A 14,949-nucleotide genomic window follows, 5' to 3' on the forward strand; every position below is an offset into this window, starting at 1 on the left:
TCAATGTCGTCCATGAATTTGAATTAATGAAAGGATAACACTGAATGTTTTCATATAGATGAAGGACTAATTTGAACATTTATCGAAAGTTCTGAAACTACATTGAATAAATTAAAAGTTCAGGGACGACATTGCACATTGGACAAAAGTTCAAGGATATTGCACATTGGGCTAAAGTTTAGGGACCACATTGAACAAATTAAAAACTCATAAATGATATTACACATTAAGTTAAAGTTCATGGACCATTTATGTCATTGTCTTATAAATATGAATTAGGCAGCAAGTAAACTAAACTTGAGAATTTTGCCTTTGCTTTTCACCAAAGTTCAAAGATTTTGTTATGTTCAAATGTCCTAACAATCTTAAACATTGTAACTCTTGTTAAAAATAGCTAGAACTTTAAAACCCATCAACGAGACATTCAAACTCATCATTGTGTATCAAACATGTGATATTGTTTCTCGTCCCTCCTCATCTAGAGTGGAGTAGCAAAAATGTGGTTGCGCCCAATGACGTTATATACATGTGCACGTGATTGAAGACATTGTGCCAAATTGAAGCAACCGTATGCCATTGACAACTTTATTATATGTGACACTTACTGATATACCAATTAATTTATAAATTTGAGGGAAAATTCCAAATAAGGGCACGAAGTACCCTCATTTTCTCAAAATATGGTCCATAGTGAACCTTGTTCCGAATAAGAGCTTGAAAATGACATGCAAGTCTAAAAAAAGGGTCTTACTCTGCCGGCTGGCCAGATCTTCCAACTAGCCAAGGCAATTTTGTCCAAAAATCACAAAGACTTAGTTTTCAATTTCAAATCAAACGTTATTACCATCATCTACCCAGATTATTGACACAGACCAAAATCAATAGGGGGGCTAGACTTCACTTATCAAATTCTGTTGCTTTCTCTCAAAGAGAAAAGAGATGAAAAGAAAAGCACCAGCAACATCGATTTCGTTGTCTCCTTCAGTTCAACACCACCCAAGCAACCTCAAATCTTCTACTATTCTAAAGACAAGATGAAAACAAATCCAGCCTTTAATCTAAACCGAGGAAGCAATCACAAGAATCGAACCACACGTTCGAAAGTCAAAAAACAACTACCTATGCAGCACCGAGTCCCAAATCTCCGCTGAACATTTCCATGCCAAATAGCCAAAGAAAAACATAAACTTTGGCCCGTCCTACGAAAATAACCGAAGCTTTCAAATGTACCAAATAAAAACATAAACTTTAGCCCGTATGACAAAAATAGTATTTTGTCGTGATTATGTCCGATTCCTGCTGTTGGTTGTCGACGTGGCACTAGACCTCTTAAAATGGGTCTAAAACCCATTTAATAATCCAAAAGTATTTAAATGAGTCATAACAAAATTCACATGTTAGTATATTGGGTTCACAAAATAAATAGGCCAAAATAAGTGGGTTATAATGAGTCCATTATGAACCCATTTACAACCCACTTAAGACTTAACCCATTTAAGAGGCATCTACACTTTCACCATCAGGTGGAGTAGGAGATGTAAGGACAACTTTTATAATTTTTTAATTTTTTTGAAATTTTCTAAATTTTTTATAATTTTTTATTTTCTTTTATTTTCTTTCTTTCTTTTCTTTGGGCATGGCGAGAGCCGCCAACTCTTGCTGACAGGGGAGCGCTGCAAAGCCCTTGCTAGTCGTGGGAGAGGGCTTTGTGGCCCTCGCCAGTGATCGGCGAGGGCCTTGCAACCCTTGCCTGTGGTCGGGGAGGATCGGCAGGTCCTCACCTATGACCGACAACCCTCGCTGAACATAGAAGAAAAAAAGGTAAAAGAAAGAAAGAAAAAGAAAAAAGAAAATATAAAAAATTCAATTTTTAAAAAAATTATAATAATTGTCCACTAGATTTGTATTGCATAAAAGTGTTTTAGCAATATAATTTTTTTTAAATCATAATAGACAAGTTTTCCTATATTTGGTTAAATATATAAATATTTCAGTAATATGGATCCAATTGGGTGTGGGTTGAAAAATTTGCATTTCAAATACACTAGTCAATTTAGATAGGACCATTTATCACCCGATCCATCCATTTGACATGTCTACGCGGTACTCTCCATGCTGATGTGAACAATGGGCGATTGTTATCACTAACATAACAATGGAAAATATATTGAGACACTAAAACGAGGGCTTGGGGTAGGGACGTAGAGGATCCTTGTCTTTGTTTAATTGTTAGAGAAAGGGGAATTTTATGTGTAAGGCTTACGACGCATCTTCAATTCTCTAGACTTCCAATTGCAAATTTCATATTTGAGCCGTCCGATTAGGGTTTTGAATCGCGTCTTTCTTGCGCGAATCTAGAGAGATATTTCATGGACCTAAGGTATACTTACCTAATAAAGGCTTGCCTGTCATAGTAATAATAAAATAGAAAAGAACAATAATAAGTAGTTGCCTCTTAGATCCTCCTTTCTTGGCTCTAAAAATTGCCCATACGAGCTTGGAACTAGAATGGGCCAATCTGGGGTAAGCCTAGCCACCAGCTAATGTGGGCATATAAAACTGCCATGGGCCAGACAACCCAATGGTCTTTCAATTCAATATGATCTCTGCCCTAATTCAACTCATCCTAGTCCAAATTCAACGGTTAATAATTAACAAGAGCCATTTCGATCCCACTGGATGTCTGTTTTTTAGTACAATAATGTTGATGTCTGCGCACCAAATTGAAATAAGGATGCGTTTGTTTGAAATAATGTTGATGTCTGTTTTTTAATACAATAATGTTTTTGCATCGCGTTCCCATTCGAATCCCCTAGGGCTGGGAGCATGTGCCTTTGCCTTGCTCACCAAGTTTGGAGGCGTAGCCCAAAGGAGAAAATGTCAATTTTCCTTAAAAAAATGACTCCACTTTATATCCTTCCTTAAGAAAATGACTATTTCGAACTCTTTTTGGAAATTTTCCCCATTGCTAATGTCATCCCTCCTCGCGGAGGGGCCCGCCAATCTTATCGCACTCCTGTTCGAATCCCCTGGGGCTGGGGGTGACTTTCGGGCGCGGGCCTTTTGCCTAGCTTCACCAAGTTTGGAGGCGAAGCCCGGAGGAGATGTCCAGAACACGCAAGCGCGGCAAGTGGCAAAGTCGGAGTCGGCTTCTCTCTCCCCAACCCAACACCCATCTCTCTATATGTAACACACCCACATCCACATGTCCTACACAATTGCATATCCCCTCCATCGCTCATCACGACCCGCAGAAATCCCAAAAAAGCTTTTGGGTTCGGAAGGAAATGGCGAGCGCGGGGGCTTTTCAACCGGGCGCCAGTCTCGCGGAGGCGTACGTGATGCGGAAGCTTTACAAGGAGAAGATGAAGAAGGCGAAGATGGCGGAGGACGCCGTGGGTGCGGTCGCGGAAGATCGCAAGAAGGAGAGGAAAGCGAGTGGAGGAGGGAGAGGACGTTTCTCTTTGTCTCGGGTGTTTGGGAGGAAGGCCCATATCCACCCTTCCTCTGCAGAAGCACCGCGTGTTGCTCCCTCGGAGCCGCTCCCGCATGAATGTTATTGGCTTTAGCTGGGATTTTCTTTCTTTCTTTCTGCTTGCACAAATGTAAATAGGCTGATCTTGTCTGGCGAGGATTTTCCCTGTTTTCGGGGTGTTGTGTTGAATATTGATATTGTAATTCTGGTGGTGGATTTCTTGAGTTGAAAGTACAGTTTGAACTTGAAGGAATTTGCTTTGATTCGCTTCAGACTGGTGGGATTCGTCGGTTTAATCCATGACGAGCTAAGTGATTTGGGCCATTCAGTTTGATAAATCTTTGGGAGATTCACACGTATCATTAGGTCCATTGCGGATCAAAGTTGCTAAAGGATGAAAGAGCCCAATAATATCCTATTGAAAAGAAGATTTGCTTCATTCAAAATTTAAATTCTTTTAAGTTTGAAACTTGAGCAGCCCCACAAAGAAAAAAGAAGATGGTAACCAAATTTGCTTGCATATTTGGTAACGGCAGCGAAATTTGTCATCTGAATTTGTATCGTTTTAAGGTAAATTCACACGAAAGACAGGTCTCATGCGAGACTCACTTGACCTAACGGTTTGTGAGAATTGGGTTTCCATGCTTTGAATGCGAGCAATAATTGCTCCTAATTCAGTCGGGCCGAGCCAGTCACCTCTGCGTCGGAACAGGAAGTGATTCATGTCCATCTGAACATGATTAGCTGAATAGCTACTGAAATTTAAGTACTTACAATGAAAATAAAATAAAGTTATTCTATCATAACTCTGTTAAATGGAACAATTGTAATTTGATTTTCACCATATAAAGTCACAATTATACTGTCAAATGATAAGCAAACATGAAAATTATCACCACCAGACAAGAATCAAATGACGGGTCATGATTTTTATATCATAAAAGATTTTTCTAATATCAACGAACATATCTATATAAAACGGCTAGTGGTTCTTTTACCTTAATGTTATATGATTACTCTTGCAGAAAAAGTTAGATGAACATGAGTACAGTGTACTTAGAAGCACACCAAATATCGGAAGAGATCATAAGCAATGGATATGCACGCATATATTATCGGTAAAATATAACGAGGAAAACATGAGCAAAGAATGACAGATAATTGATGATGGAATAGTCTTTCGATCATAAACCGGCAAGCACTGAGAAGTGATTGTGCAAATTTAGTCATACCTTAGTGTCATTTGAACTTCTCTCCGTAGTTTTAGGACAGATCTGAAACTCGCGGAACAATTATGTCTTTTGAACTTTAAAACCCGAACCAACCATCTGATAGAATCAGCAAGGGCCTTGTACGAAAACATCTTTAGAACTTGTTAATTGGAGTGTCTTAAATTTTTCGATTCTACTTGTAGTTCTGTCTTTCAAGCAAGTAAAATAAGGCCCCTAGAATATGAATTGTCATGTACCTGCATCGCTTACGTTTCATGGACATGGGCATATGAGAAAGAAAACGTACGATATTTTTTAAGTCATACTCAAAAAGAATTGGAAGGTATCTGGAAATTCCTCACTCATTACTACCTTTTTTCCACATGGAAGCCGCCATAAACAGTGACTTGGAAAAGATAACATAAAGATGTCATGGATGAGCTATAAATTTCTACCCAGTCACTTTCGAGTCTCTCTGTACATAACAAATTGGGGTTTGAAACGATGCTTTGCTTGCTCTCCAAGAACATGCAACCTCTATAAATTATCTCACCCACTCAGCTCATTATTTCTTAAGACTATTATTCTCATCCTCCCCACAATAATTGCGCTTCGTTTGTATCGTAGGACATGGCCATCACGTCCATGGCAGGGCCAGACCTAGCAGAAGCTTATGTGCTGAGGAAGCAGCACAAGGAGAAGATGAAGAAGAAGAAGAAACAAGGAGGATATGAAGATGGAAGAGCAACCATTGATGATGAAGAGAAGATCTCACAGGGTTGTTTCTCGTGGTTGCTTCACAAAATTCAAACAAAAACTGTGCACGAGGCTCGTAGTTGAGTGCATTATTATAGCTTCCGTAAGGTTAGAGAGATTGTCTTCAATATGTTGCTTGATGTCAAAATGTTTGTGTGTGCTATATATGTATTGTACGTCATCATGGTCGAGAACCGAAAATTTCGGTTTGGTTCGGTTCGGTTTGATTCGATCCGGATATTATGGACACCCCTGACTCATGGTCAAGATGGAAATTAAGCAGGTTTGAACTTAAGCACAACAAATAGTATTTCATCCCTGGAATTTCTCTAAAGACTGTGCTAAGAACAATATATTTCTTTCCACTCAGCATTATACTAATCATTGACCATAACAATTTTGCATTCTCTCCCTAGCTTGCAAAAAGATTGAGATTTGTCAATTTAGATGAGATAAATTTGCTCGATTTATATTTCTGTAATCATGACATACTCATGTGAAAAACACGGTTGAGTTATAAATAGTTTATATGTGATATATATGTCATGAAATGAAAAATTGAGTTAAGTGTTCGAGAGGATCCGAAGGTTTTGTCAAACAGTTTAGCATTTATTTTTCATAAATATTGTAGTAATACTTATAGCCTAATCAACAAGCAGATAGCTTTAGCATAATAATTTCCACTTTGTTTGAGAGAGGAGCAAAAACTCATAAGTAATAATTATATTGGAGCAGCGCACAAAATGAACAGCTCTACCTAATCAAATTGCCAAAAACGGTTTAGTTTGAGAATTGTTTTCTTCTTTTTTTATTTCTCGAAAATGTACTCTCGAACCTAAAAGTTGCAAAAAAAAAAAAATGGTTTGACTCGATTGGATTTTACATTTTGAACCGTTCCTTTTGGTTCTCCCTAATTGAGACAATGGGAAAATGAGCATCCCTGCCCTTTTTGGAGAATTGTCATCTTCAAACTTTTAATTTATTCAACATGATACAGGAACTTTAATCCAATGTACAATATCGTTCCTAAATTTTTAATCTGTACAATGTAGTCCCTAAAATTTTAATACAAATTCAATTTAGTCCATGAACTATATGAAAAATGTTCAATGTCGTCCATGAACTTGAATTAATGGAATGACAACATTGGCTATTTTCATATAGTTTAGGGATTAGTTTGAATATTTACCAAAAGTTCAGCGACTACATTGAACAAATTAAAAATGCAGAGACGACATTACACATTAGACTAGAATTCAGGGATATTGCACACTCGGCAAAACTTTAGGGACCACATTAAACAAATTAAAAGTTCATAGACGACATTTTACATTAGGTTAAAGTTCAAGAACCATTTTTGTTATTATCCTGTATTTAGGAATTAGGCAGCAAGTAAACTAAACTTGAGAATTTTGCCTTTTCTTTTTGGCAAAGTTCAAAGATTTTGTTCTGTTCATATGTCCTAACAATCTTAAACATTGCATCTCTTGTTAAAAATAGCTCGAACTTTAAAACTCATCCACGAGACATTCAAATTCTCCGTTTTGTATCAAACATGTGATATTATTTCTCTTCCCTCGTCATCTAGAGTCAAGTAGCATAGATGTGGTTGCGCCCTGTGACATGATACATGTGCATGCTATTGAAGACATTGTGCCAAATGGAGGCGACCATGCGCCATTGACAACTTTATTACACGTGACACTTACTAATATACAAATTAATTTATAAAATTGAGGAAAAATTTCAAATAAGGGCATGAAGGCTCCGTTTGTTTCATAGAAAATAACTTCCGGGAAAAAGTTTTCCATGTTTTCTGCTGTTCGTTTCACGAAAAATAACGTCCTGCGGAAAAAATTTTCCTCCCAAATGAGCAAAACACCTTCACTTTTGAGGAAAATGATTTTCTCTTTTTGAGAAGAGGAAAACATTTCCCCCCTCCTCCTTCTTTCACCTTTCATTTTTTTCATTTTGTTTTTCTTTTTTGTTTCCTTCTTCTTCTTCTTCCTCAGCCGGTCGCCGGCCACGGCGACGACAGGCGACCAGCAAAGTCGAGCTTCGCCACAGGCCGGCAAGGCTCGATCCACTGAGCTCGAGCCTCGCCGGCCTGTGGCAATGCTCTGGCTCGCCTAATCCGGCTTGGCCGAGCACGGCAAAGGTTGGTAGGGTGAGCTTGGGCCTCACCGAATCTGGCCGATGATCCGGCGAGCTTGCCTGATCCGACACGGCCTCACCCAGCTCGCCGGATCCGGCGAGGCCCGAGCTCTCCCTACCGGCCTTGGGCGAGCTCGGCCGCGCCGGATTAGGCGAGCCGGAGCCTTGCCATAGGTCGGCGAGGCTCGACCTGGCCGGTTGCCGGTCGCCACTGTGGCTGGCAACTGGCTGAGGAAGAAGAAGAAGGAAAAAAAAAGAAAAAAAAAAGAAAAAAATATTTTTTAAAAATAAAAATAAAAAATTATTAAAAGTAGTGCAAGGAAGAAAATTTTTTCCATACCGAACAACAGAAAATATTTTCCGAAACTTTTTCAAATTTCAGCCGAATATCGGAAAATTATGTCATTTTCCAAGAAAATGACTTCCTGGAAAACATTTTCCAGAAACGTAACATTTTCCGCGAAACTAACAGAGCCGAAATGTCATCATTTTCTCAAAAGATGGTCAATAGTGGATCTTGTTTTAAATAGGGGTCTGAAGTGACCATGCCAGTTTCAAAGAAGGATCTAACTTCGCCGACTGGCCAAATCTTCCAACTAGTCAAGGGATTTTTGTCCAAAAATCACAAAGACTTAATTTTCAATTTCGAATCAAACGTTATTATCATAATCTGCCCATATTATCGACGCTGACCAAAATCAAAAGGGGGCTAGACTTTAGTTATCAAATTCTGTTGCTTTCTCTTCGCTCAAAGGGATAAGAGATGAAACGAAAAGCACCACCAACATCGATTTCGTTGTCTCCTTCAGTTCAACACATCCCAAGCAACCTCAAATCTTCTACTATTCTAAAGACAAGATGAACACATATCCAGCTTTTAATCTAAACCAACCATACGTTCGACAGTCAAAAACAACCGCCTATGCAGCACCGGGTCCCGAATCTCCGCCGAACATTTCTAGGCCAAATAGCCAAAGAAAAACATAAACTTTGTCCCGTCCGACAAAAATAACCCAACCTTTCAAATGTACCAAATAAAAACATAAACTTTAGCCAGTATGACAAAAATAGCCTTTTGTCGTGATTTCGTCCAATTCCCGTCGTTGATTATTGACACAGCCAAATATCCGTCTATTGTTTCTAACCTCAAAACTCCTACGCAGATTTTCTCAGAGAAGTGTGAGAGTTGTTAAAGATGGGTAGAGGAAGGCAACTTTCTAATTGTAATTGTCATGATAGATTTATGCTAACCATTTTAAGACTTCAATTCAGTAAGAGTGAGTCTTTGTTCCCTGGTTTCTTACCTTCTACATATCGAATTTTTAATTACTAGTAATCTTGAGTTTTCTTCTTGGGGAGTATTATCCATATACAGAAGTTTGAATACTCATTAGTTTTCAGATCATACTTTTGGCTGGAATCGGCCTTTTACCTCTCTGATATTAAGATGCTTGCTCTTCTTATCCTTGTCGATGTTATCATAACACAAATGCACAGCAAGTGACTAAATGGTGTGAACATCCTGCACACTTTATGTAACAATGGCATGATATTCCGAAAAATTGGAAGCAAATCACCAACTAGGCAAGTCCTTTCATGGTGAAGACGTATTAGGAACACCTATTTCTGCATTTTCTCGCAAATGAATTATTCAATTTATTTAGGGTATGATACTTTTTCTGAAGAAATCGATGCACAATCCCACTGCAGAGTCGACCCTGGACAGTTGAAACAGTGAAGCACAAAGAAAAAACGAAAGACACTATCAGAAAAATATCACTCCCACATCCGATTCATACATTTCTAATGTGGAACAGAGAAATTCAACGTGATCGAGGTGTCGTCAAAGCAGTTGTGGAATGATTCATCACTGGATTAAGAAATTCTCATGGCCCCTGTAAAGCAGACTAGTCAATTGGAGAAGAAGGGGAAGAGTTGTTGAAAGTGCTCACACGGTGGTTGATATCTTAGACTGGATCTCTGTTGCTCTAGTCAAAGGTGACCTTCATAAACACTGAACCATTCAGAGAACAGTTTATCTTTATCCTTCCCTCAGGACCATTTTTTAACAACTCATGCACTCTCTATTCTCCATCTGCACCAATAAAAATATGTGGTAGCATCATCCACTGTTGTGATTGTGACTCTTAGTCTTCTGGTTTGCATATTTCATTGTCACGGCCATATCAACCTCTATAATGTGCATTAACAAAATGCTCTCAACACAATGTCTGTTTTTCTTTGAATCGCATAATGAGTGGTAATCTGTATTTTTCACTGTACTACATTTTTTTGGGACTGCCTCATACCCTGTACTGGAATTATAGACATATTGGGTTTTAGGATGGTGTTCCTAAGTTGCTCTTGATAGATCTGCGAAGGCGTTGTCAAACGGGGCTCTTTTTATTATTTTCTCTATCATATATGGCAATGACGTGGCGAAATTGTATTTTCATAACAATTTTTAGGACTTCTAATAAACATATCCCGAAGATTTAACTACCATTGAAGAAGACCACTTCCACTTTAGGTTAGTGGAAAAGAGGATAGGTCAAAGTAATGGGGGTTATACAGACCAATAAAAAAGTAATGGGTGTGTCAACGTAGCAGTTGTGGAACAATTCTAATCTGGACATGAGAAATTGACTAGCACGCTGGAGACTTGGTACCTGTCAGGTGTTGCTTATCATAGAAACATAATACCAGGTCAACACTACTTTCATCTATAAAAAGGGATCATGTGTCCGTGCAAGACATCTCACTCCTATCTCAAGGCTCAAGCAAACAAAAGAAGAAGAAGATATCCGAGCCTTAACTCTCCTGTCCACAACTGCAATGAAGTTTCTTCCAACTAGCCTTCTCATCTTGGCTCTGGCAACCGCCACCGCTTTTGCCTTCGACCCAAGTCCTCTTCAGGACTTCTGTGTGGCCATCAATGACCCTGAAGGTTGGAGCTCTGCTCTAGCGTCATTCGTATATTTCTGTTCTACTGATGCTAAAAAAACTACCCAAAAAGAGTTTACGCTTAGATAAGCCTAACAATAAGAATTATGTTTCTTATGCAGTATTTGTGAATGGGAAGTTTTGCAAGGACCCAAAACAAGTCACAGCAGATGATTTTCTCTTTAAGGGGTTCAGATACCCAGGTAATACCGTGAACCCGCTCGGATCGAAAGTCACGCCCGCTTTCGTCGACCAATTTGCAGGACTCAACACTCTTGGCATTTCCATGGCTCGTATTGACTTTGCTCCGGGTGGCCTGAACCCTCCCCACACTCACCCTCGTGGGACCGAGATACTGGTTGTCACTGAGGGCACACTGCTTGTCGGCTTCGTCACGTCCAACCAATTAAACAACACCTTCTTCACCAAAGTGTTGTACAAAGGGGATGTGTTTGTGTTCCCAATAGGTCTCATCCACTTCCAGCTGAACATTGGAAAGACCCCTGCACTGGCCTTTGCTGCTCTGAGCAGCCAGAACCCAGGAGTCATTACCATTGCTAATGCGGTATTCGGATCGAAGCCACCCATTTCGGCTGACGTTCTCACCAAGGCCTTCCAAGTGGACAAGAAGGTTGTTGACTACCTTCAGGCGCAGTTTTGGTATGACAACAACTAAATCGATAAATTGACCTCCAAGATGTCAGATTACCCCTGTATTCTACATACATGATTGCTGAGATTGATAATTGCTTCGCAATAAAAGAATTGCTCTACATGTAATTGATCATGAATGTTAGAGTAATAAAAGATCATTCCTCATAAGAATCTCTCTCTAGTTTACTGAACAAGTTGCACTGCAGATTACCAAGTCTTATTCAGAAGCTTTATCTTTAAAAGTCCAAGAACCGGTCATTCCAAAACAACTACGACCATGTGGCAGTTAGTTTGAATTCCTCCTCTGCAGCTGAAACTATTCACATAATCTCGTATGGAAGTGGTCTATGCTAAACTTTACATCCTTGCATTGGCTTTAAAAGGTTTCCAAGTACTGCCTGTCCACAACCACGTGCATGCCTTCGCTAGCTGGTCGAGGTTGCTGAAAATACTGGTGCAATAACGCGCAAAAGAAAAATATGAAGTTTGGCCAAGCTAGAATATTACATAAGAAGAACCTCGATAACACTATTCTTTTGTCTTAACATTTAAATGTTACAGGGAGCAAGCATATATATAATTCCATAACAGTGGCTATTTCATGATTTTTTAAGCATCTTGACTCTCGAAGTACAAACACCAGTTTTGAGCATTATCAGAGGCCAACCAGAGGCATCCTATATAGACTCTCTCTTCCTCTCGAAGGAACTCTACGCGTGTGTCATCTCTTCTAGCGCTGAAAAAGTTGAGTGAAACAGGCAAACCAGTATTTATTGATAATGGAATGAAGAGATGATTAATGTTTGGTGGCCCCACTCCATGGTTGGCCTTATACAAACTCTCAATCCTTACAGCAAATTAACAAACCCAAAGTAAGGCAGAAAATTACTTAAGATGCAGTTATATATCAGAATGATGAATTTACTTGAGCTAAACAATTCTATAAAGGAACCACCTGCCTGGGTGGCGCTGCTGGAGCGCGCACTCTTCCTCTAGCAAAAGGTTGAGTGTTCGAATCCCAGGTGTCGCAGGGTGACTTAACCGGTGCACGTGTGTGGTGGCTAGCACGTGTCGCCCCCAGGGTTTACCTCCCGGCTGTCGGCCGTGCGGGGTTCCCTGGGTCATCAAAAAAAAAAAACAATTCTATAAAGGAACCTTACCAAAAAAAAACAATTCTATAAAGGAAAAATTATTCACGCACTGATACTTGAGATTGGTATGGAGTGATCCAGTAATATATCTCATTTGGGAAGTTAGTCAGACACCTGGAGCAAGCAGGATGGAAAGAGATCTTGAATTAGTTTTTCATCTCAGCCCTTGAAGGATTTGAGAGAGAGAGAGAGAGAGAGCGAGAGAGAGAGAGAGAGAGAGAGAAAACAGCGGAATCTTATCAATATCAGATAACAAGCAATTGTACTAGTACCCAAAACTCAGTATCTTATTCAAAAGAATTCTTCTTTGTATTGTACTGAAAAAACACAATTACTCTTGTGAACATCTGTCTAATGGTTGTCAAACCAGTTCTGTGTCTGGAGATTAGATCAGTTTTTGTCCACTTGGAAAGCCTTTGTAAAGACATCAACATTGATCAGTGGCTTCGATCCAAAAACTGAATTTGCAATGGTTAGGAGTCCCGAGTTCTGGCTGCTGACGAAAGCAAAGGCCACTGCTCTGCAGCTTACCGAGTCTTCAAAGGTTACATCTTTTTCTTCTCCTTCTTGAGTCCAAGAACACGTTCCCCAACAACTGCGTTGACATGGAAGTTGGTCTGATTTCCATTTCTCCAGCTTAAAGAATTCATGTTCATCTGATATGGAAATGGTAAACTCAAATTATTGCAAACATTTGATTATTTTTTCTTCATCATTTCAACTCTTCAGCATCAATTCAGCGCAGCGTCGTCAATCACGCATTATTTCTTCTAACAATTTCCCATCTGAAGAAATATTGAATCAACAGGCTATGGCTTTGCACACCTATCTTCACCAGGAAAATTTCAGGTTGATGATTTACCCTGTTAATTTATAATTGGGAGACTTAATTTGATTTAACATACCAGGCACGAAAGTTCATAACCATATACTGGGTAGCTGTGCACTCTCTTGTTGGACAAACCTAAATAAATAACCTTTCTTTAGAGGCGTCAAACGATGCACGTGTATGACTTTTTCTTCTTTCCAAGAATGGTTCATGGGGAGGTTGGAAATAAAATACTGTCGTCGCAAGCTGGGACTGTCTTTCAACCTATTGAACTGAAGGTTTTAGTTTCTTGCACAGCACCGTAATCATCTAGAGCTTAGAAGACACAGTACTTGAGGATGGACAGTATAATTTGTTTACTTTCTTGGACTGGTGAATCTTGCAAATTGCTGAATTCTCTTGGAAACTGACGCTTCCGGAAGGTCATGAGTTTTGTGTTAGGAAATAACAAAGAACTAAGCTAACCCACCCCAGATTACGAAATTTCATTTTACTGTTTCTAACTCTAAAGTTTTTGATAAAGTATAGACCAGGACTCGAGAGGATGAACAACGAACGTCTTTTATGCAGTTCAGGATATTTCAGACCAAGAAAGAGCGTATAAACAGAAGGCATTACTGCGGTCAGCTCTGCTATGGCCTGGAGTCAGCAATGCTTCTTAATATAACATGGAGAAATGGGAGAGTTGCTGAAGATGTCTGTCTAGACGATGGCGACTTTTTAACTTGTACCTCTGCTGTGAGCTTCCCATCTGAACCGTTGTCGATACTGAAATTTCATGAGATAATTGTCCGTCTTTACTTATGAAGTATGGAAAGTGCTATGGCTCAAGCGCTCTTTATTCTCCACTGAACACCTGCTCCCTATAAACTATGGGAGAGGACTCCAATTTGTTTATAGCGAGTCTCTGTCTCCCACTTATTTTGAACTTTTCAAATTGAACTTTCCTGAAAACAAGGAGAAGGGAGGGAGGGAGTTTCTTCGAATATGATATTTTATTGTTCAATGACCATTGAGATTAATTATTGTTTTGTTCTGGGCAATCTCTAATGGAAACTGCGAATGATCTCATGGCGCAATTACTCTATCATCTTTTCTTTGATCATGCAAAACCAATTAGATGATAAAATAAGAAACTTTATTTAATTTCTTTTTGTCTGTGTTTAAAAAAATTTAGAAGTATCTTTTATTGTAAGATGTTAGAAGGTTTGGAACCCTTGCTTCGGCAAAGTGTTGCTAGCCCTCCTCCATCCAGGAGAGGGCTCGCAGGCCTTCATTGTGCGGTGGCTAGGGCTCGCGTGCCTCGCCGTGGGTAAGGGGCTGCAACCTTGCTAGAGCATGGCCTAGACCTTGCAAGGTCTTGTAGAGGGCCAAGCGTACCCTATCCTGCCACCATTGATGTTTAGGGAAATGGTGTCACGTCTGATAACTGTCGTGATGTAGAACAATTAATATATTCAGTTGATCCTAAACTTGTTGGCTTATATTTTTGGTTAACGGTAAGTCCAGCTTTATCGCATTTAAGAGGCCTTTGCGCTTTCACTATCAGGTGGAGTTAGAGATGTGAGGCCAATTCTTATCATTTTTTTATTTTTTATAATTTTTTATTTTCTTTTTTCTTTTTTTTCTTTCTTTCTTTTCCTTGGTCACGACGAGGGCCGAGAGACTCTCGCTGACCCGGGCAAGGGCTGTGAAGCCCTCGCCGGTTCGCCAGACCTTACCGTGGTCGGCAAGGGTCAACTGCTCCTCGCCTGTGAGAGGCAAGGGTCAGCCGAT

General features: G+C 39.6%; 1 protein-coding gene across 1 annotated transcript; it reads left to right on the forward strand.

The window, feature by feature from the left end:
* The first annotated feature begins 10,375 nt into the window (after window positions 1–10,375).
* LOC115675195 (germin-like protein subfamily 1 member 7) lies at window positions 10,376–11,351 on the forward strand. Its single transcript, XM_056317365.1, has 2 exons — window positions 10,376–10,543; window positions 10,662–11,351. Exons 1-2 carry the CDS (start codon window positions 10,432–10,434, stop codon window positions 11,213–11,215), a joined length of 666 nt encoding a protein of 221 aa, XP_056173340.1. The 5' UTR covers window positions 10,376–10,431; the 3' UTR covers window positions 11,216–11,351.
* Window positions 11,352–14,949: the final 3,598 nt, after the last annotated feature.

This window comes from Syzygium oleosum, unplaced genomic scaffold (genome assembly GCF_021117445.2).
Source record: "Syzygium oleosum isolate NSW1041296 unplaced genomic scaffold, Sole_v2.1 Sole_v2.13, whole genome shotgun sequence".
NCBI classification, from domain to species: Eukaryota; Viridiplantae; Streptophyta; class Magnoliopsida; order Myrtales; family Myrtaceae; genus Syzygium; species Syzygium oleosum.

Bases quoted from the DNA above. Each gene is read 5' to 3' on its own strand.
- LOC115675195 (XM_056317365.1), top strand. From the start codon at position 10,432: ATGAAGTTTCTTCCAACTAGCCTTCTCATCTTGGCTCTGGCAACCGCC. The intron at 10,544-10,661 runs GTTGGAGCTCTG...TTTCTTATGCAG, and splicing joins GGCCATCAATGACCCTGAAG to TATTTGTGAATGGGAAGTTT.